Below are 6,000 nucleotides of genomic sequence, written 5' to 3' on the forward strand. Positions count from 1 at the left end.
GTGAATTGGTTTGAAGTCCTGGTTTCAGTGCTTACTTGGTTACTGAGCACCGGATTCAGGTCAGACGCGTGGTCATAGGTGTGTGTTTCGTGCACTGTGAAGGCAGTGAAGGCGGCTCTTGGCGTTCTCTCCTGCACAGGTGGATAGCTGGTGCTCAGAGCTGGACCCTGGTTGGCCAGCCCTGGTAGCGTCACCTGTTTGTTTCACGGTTTCAGTTCTTTTTCTTTTCTTTTCCCAGCTACGTAAATTGTGAGTGTAGTTTGCTGAAAACAATTGGAAATTGAAACAAAAACAAATATGTTTTTCTAATTTTTCCTATTAGATTGTATCTTCCAAGGAGCAGGAACCCAGGTGGTTTTTGTTTGTTGGTGTGGCCGCTGGCACATAGTGGATGCAAGAAACAGATGCTTTCCCCTCTGAGTCTCCTCTGTGAATTCAGTTTCTGGTTCGGAAAACTGGTCAGCTTTGAAACTAGAGTCTCAGACCTTCAACCTTCAGTCTGGTGGTTCTCAAACTTGAGCTATGTCAGGATTATCTGGGGGGCTTGTTAATCCACCGATTGGGGGGCCCACTTCTGAGTATCTGATTCAGTAGGCCTGGGATCCGAGGGGATGCTGGCACCGCTTGTCCAAGGACCACACTTGGATCGGCCCTGCCTCACCCAACGGCCCCCACCTCACCTGATGGAGTCATTGCCTTAGAGACTGCTCCTCCTGCTCAGTGGGGGCTTCCCCTCCTGATTGCGTGTTCAGAGTCCCCTGAGAGCCTTAAAAACAAATGCCAGCCCACTCTAGACCAGGTGATTGGCTTCTCTAATTAGCTTAATTACCTAGTAGCCCCACTGCAGGAGGCATTAGCTTGCAGCCCAGGTGGAGACCTACCTCCCCAAGTCCTTGTACTGTGGTCCTGGCCCCTCGCTTGTGCCCTTCAAGTAGCCCTGGGCCTTGATCTCGAGACACTTAACTCCTGCTGGTGTGGGAGAGGTAGAAGAGCCATTTGGTGGATGCCTCAAACCAGCTCCCGGTTTTCGTGGGAGGACTTCAAACCGGGGTTAATTCCGTTTTGAACTCCTTTTGAGAGTTTGCATTTCAAACAAGTTCCCTGCTGAGAATTTGCATCTCTGACAAGTTCCCGGGAATTTATACATTAGAATCACCTGGAAATCTTGTTAAACTGTAGATTCTGATTCAGTATACCTGGGAGTGGAAATTCTGAGTAGGGAACTTGTTAGAAATGCAGATTCTCAGCAGGGCTTCCAACCAGAACAACCCAGTTTGAAGCCCTGCTCTAACATGGTCTGAACTTCAGGATGGCTGGGAGGGGGACTGAAATAGAAGACTTGTCTCAGAGAGAGCTCTAATCTGTTATTCTGGGGACACTGCTCTGACCGTACTGAGTGTGTTAAGAGGCTGTGCTTGTCAGCTCGCGGAAGTTTCAGGAATAGGGTGAATCTGCCTGCTTTGGAGATACTCCTTCTCCTGTGAAAGGAGTGTGCTTGGCAGGAGGGTCGTACCCATGTGTGGGTGGCTGCTTTGAAGATGGGCTGGTTTACTAGTGTGTACGTTTGTAGGGTGATGTAGTCGGTTGGCAAAAACATACTATGTGGAGGATTCAGGCTCTTCTTTAATTCAAGATTAAAAGAGAACTAAAGCATGTGGCCGCTTTGCAGAGCTAGAGTTGCCTTTTGGAAGGTGAAGCTGATCTTAATAGACGCCAGAGGAGCCATGTTAAAAGGAACCTTAGATGAGTCTTTCTGCAGAGTAGGAAATGTTCTCATCTTGTTGGTAACGCATTCAGCCTATGCTTTTGTACTTCATAAACTTGCATTTTCCTATATCAGGTATGTCTGTAAGTACTTTTGGTGTTTTCTATTGCTGCTTTCCTTGAAATGGCGGTAACTTCTCAGATGCAGATAACCTTCTGATTGGCTGCCTTTATTGGCCACTGGTGGTGGGGACGTGGAAATGTGGCTAGTGTACTGATAATGCGTGTTTTTGTTTCCCTTGACGGGAAGAGGTCCTCCTGGTAGCTGAAGGCTTTTGCCTTTTGGTGACCTGTGATGCCATTTTCCTTCTGCTTCCAGGGTGTTCTGGACCGGTTTTCTCAAATCCAGCCAAAGCTCATCTTCTCCGTGGAGGCCGTTGTGTACAATGGCAAAGAGCACAACCACATGGACAAGCTGCAGCAGGTTGTTAAAGGTGCGGGGTTCCTCTCTGGCTTTGGGCCGGCATGGGAGGACACAGGGTGGTACAGAGATCAGGGGCCTTTCCAGGGGCATGGAAAGTCACTTGGTAGCCACAAGCACTACAAAAACCCTGGCTAATCTTGTCCCTGGAGTCCATGGGTGGTGGAAAGGGCTAATGTGCTCAGTTGCTAACCAGAAGATTGAGGTTTGAGTCCACCCGGAGGCACCTCAGAAGAAAGGCCTGGTGATCTACTTCTGAAAAACCAGCCATTGAAAACCCTGTGGAGCACAGTTCTACTCTGACACACGTGGGGTTGCCATGAGTTAGAGTTGACTCAATGACAGCTAGTTTCCTTTTTTGATTTTAGGTTGTGTTACATTTTATAAAAAAGTCTGCAACTAAGTATCTGGTGTCCTGTGACCCTGAGTTTCTTTCTCCTCCCTGTTCAGGACTGCCAGATTTGAAAAAAGTGGTGGTGATACCTTATGTTGCCTGTAGAGAGAAGATAGACATCTCGAAGATTCCAAACAGGTAGGCCAGCCCTGTTGCATTCCCTGGGTTCCGCATGAAACCCGCTTGCGATCCCACTGGAAATTGACCCCCGTGAACCTTTAACTTGGAGTTTTAGAGGTAGAGGAGGTTCAGTTAGAGTTGTCGTCTTGTAGACATGGTACTTGAAGTTCCCAAAGTCATTCCTCCAAGGCCGTAGAGCTGATTAGAGGCAGAACAGGGCAGGTCCCAGGGGTCCTCACTCTTCCAGTTAGAACTCCTTTTGGGTGGTGGGCGTGGTGGGCCTTGGCCACAGGGCTTCTGCATTGGAGGTTATGTGTGTGTATATTAGCATATGTGTGTGTATATATGTGTGTGCATATGCATGTGTACGTATATGTGTATTAATGTGTTTGTATAAATCTATATATATGTTTTTCTTTTTTAGATTCTTATTTTTTGTCCCCATTACTGATGGCACTGTCCTTTGTTTTCCTGACATTTATAACCTGATAGACCACATGCCTTTATTTGAATGGGAATTAAGGAAATGAATTATGTTTTGGGCCACACTGAGCCGGTCACGAAGTTCCCTGTGTTCTCTACCTTCACTGTTGCCTGCAGTTAGCTGTGGGGGAGAGCCTGTGGCCAGGCACGCTTCCCCTGGCACTCAGACCTTTGGCTTTTACTGCCCCATTTTTAAATGTGACAATGATGGCACCCTCCTTCCGGGTGGCTGTGAGGATTACTAACCTAGTGCTTAGCTAAGTGCACGCGGCAGCTCTCCATAAGTCCTGCCTATTGTGAATGACTGACGATGCAGGCATGCAGGCGTTGTCCCTTAGAGCCACTGGGTGGGCAGCAGGGGCTGGGATGGCAAGTCCTTAGAGGCAGGCACCCAGGAGCTTGGACCTGCTCCTGTGGACCGTGGGAACCCTGCTGACTGAGGCAGGTGACAGAGCCCTTGTATCATTTCATGTCACCAAACACGGCTCCCGTTTTCTTTGTTGGGGGCAGTGACTCGGAGGCTGGAGGAAAACCAGATGGGGCTGCTGGCCCCCTGGTGGCCTAGCTTTGGTTTTCCTGAATGTATTTATCAGGAATTAAAATAAAGTACAAGCATCCTGGAGACTTCATTTAGCTTAACGCAGTGCCCGAGATTCCCCTCCTCAGACCCTGGGAGCCAGCCTCCCAATGCTCTTCATCCTTTGTTGCTGGGCGTCGGAGATAAACCAACAACACAGACGGCCCGTGTGCAGAGGCCTGGAAGGGGGCGGGGATCGCCTTTTGGGCTTTCCATTTTTAGGAGAGCAACAAAAGTGATTGTTATTTACTGTGATTTAGAGACCCTTTGAAAGGAAAGGTGTTTCTCCATGTGAACTATCCAGTTAGACTGGGCACTTCCCCTAAATGGGATTGTATAGGCGGTGGAGTAGAACGCGCTTTCACAGGCCATCAGGTTCCACAGCGAATCATTTTCCTGACACTTGGAGCAGACGGTTTTGGCGCTTTACCGCTCGAGGGGCATTATTTTGGACGCCCTTTCTAAACCACCGCGTTTCCCCCGGAGACATCGTCATCCTTAAGGACGTCTTCCCATGTCGCACTGTCAGATGCTTCATTTTCAGATCTGTGCATTTGTGTTTCAGACTGATTATCCTTAGCAAATTGCTGAAGGCTGAGTTCAGCTGATTTTCACCATGGGGCCACCGTGAGTTGGAGTTGACTTGATGGCGGCTTTTTTGTTACAAGGAAGGAAGAGGGCATTGTTGGCTCAGTGGTAGAACTCTCGCCTTCTATGCAGGAGACCTGGGTTCGATTCCTGGCCAGTGCATCTCATGCGCAGCCACCACCTGTCAGTGGAGGCTTGCGGGTTGCTGTGATGCTGAACAGGTTTCAGCAGAGCTTCCAGACAATGATGGACTCGGAAAGGCCTAGTCATTTACTTCTGAAAATCAGCCGGTAAAAACCCTGTGGATCACAACAGTGCAATTCACAGTCAGTCACGGGAATGGTGTAGGACCAGGTTTAAGAGTCATTCAGTGGTACGTTGAGTTGCCATGAGTCAGAGGCTGACTTGACGGCAGCTAACAAGAAGAAAGTTCCATTTGTTGAAAAACAGTAATTTTTCTCCCCTCCCACCCCCCTTTTAAATCAGTGGAGGAATAGGGCTAGTGTTTCAGGATTGTTGTTTCTGCTGATCTCAGAATAGAAAAACCTGCCCCCCAGTGGCTTTGGGCATCTCCTGCCTTGTTGCCAGCTCAGAAAACACATCTGTTCACGTGCACGCGGCAGCTCTCCATAAGTCCTGCCTGTTAGGAATGACTGATAGTGCAGGCGTGCAGGCGCTGTCCCTTAGAGCCACTGGGTAGGTGGCCACATGGAGGCTTTATATTGGCTTCGAGGGTAAGGCTGGGGAGATTTCTTATGTGAGAGTTAATGGTTGAGATTCATTCTAGGACAAATATTTGTATCTTGCTGTTACAAACCCTAGGACGTAGTAGATTAGTGACAGCATATGATAGTGGCCTAGGGGTAAATTGTGGGTCTCCTATATGATCTCACCTTCCTGGTGTGAGCCCCGTGAAGCTGGAAGAGCTCACTAATCCAGAACCTCCTTCCTTTCTTCACCCCATGGGAAAAGTATACTTCCGACCCGCTTGGCTAACACTTCCCTTCAGGCAGCCGTGGGGAACAAGGTGTTTGCGAATCAGATGATTAGTAGCCAATAGAGGAGAAGTGTGTTGGGCTGACTCTCGACTTCACCATTTTGGAAACCTGCTTTGGCAGTGTTGGCATACAACGGCGATGTGCTAGTTGTGAGTGATCTGCTCCACAGCGTTTATGAAAGCACTTGGAAGTGTCTCTGAAGACATGGCCCTTGGCCCTGTCAGCAGTGTTAATAAAGCAACTTGAAATTTTCACTAACTCAGTTTGTTTTCCTTCCATTAGTGTGAATTCCTGAGATGTGACTCCCCCCTCTCATGTGAGGCTTCCACACAGGTTCAGTTTCCCCCGGAAATCCAGGCTCTCTGGTGGTAGAAGAGAGGGGTGGCAAGCAGGCCAGGCCTGGGACGGGGTGTCTTAGTGTCTTAGGACTCCCAAAACAGAAATATCCCAGGTGGGTGGCGTTAAAGAACAGAACTTTATTGTCTCACAGATTGGGAGAGTTGAAGTCTGAATTCAGGGTGTGGCTCTAGGGGAAGGTCCTTCCTCAGTCTGTTTGTGTGGCTCTAGGAGAAGGTCCTTCGTCTGTTTGTGTGGCTCTAGGAGAAGGTCCTTCCTCGTCTGTTTGGTGGCTCTAGGAGAAGGTCCTTCCTCGTCT

The 6,000-nt window shown here is 48.8% G+C and overlaps 1 protein-coding gene across 3 annotated transcripts in view; it reads left to right on the forward strand.

Moving 5' to 3' along the window:
* Window positions 1-6,000, forward strand: part of AACS (acetoacetyl-CoA synthetase) — a 54,793-nt gene that overhangs the window by 25,540 nt on the left and 23,253 nt on the right. For all 3 annotated transcript variants that reach the window (XM_004385005.3, XM_023739272.1, XM_023739273.1), the window contains exons 6-7: window positions 2,084-2,198; window positions 2,636-2,717. In XM_004385005.3, coding sequence (XP_004385062.1) covers window positions 2,084-2,198; window positions 2,636-2,717 — 197 coding nt within the window. The remainder of the gene's footprint in view (window positions 1-2,083; window positions 2,199-2,635; window positions 2,718-6,000) is intronic.

The sequence above is a fragment of the Trichechus manatus genome, unplaced genomic scaffold (genome assembly GCF_000243295.1).
Source record: "Trichechus manatus latirostris isolate Lorelei unplaced genomic scaffold, TriManLat1.0 scaffold00131, whole genome shotgun sequence".
NCBI classification, from domain to species: Eukaryota; Metazoa; Chordata; class Mammalia; order Sirenia; family Trichechidae; genus Trichechus; species Trichechus manatus.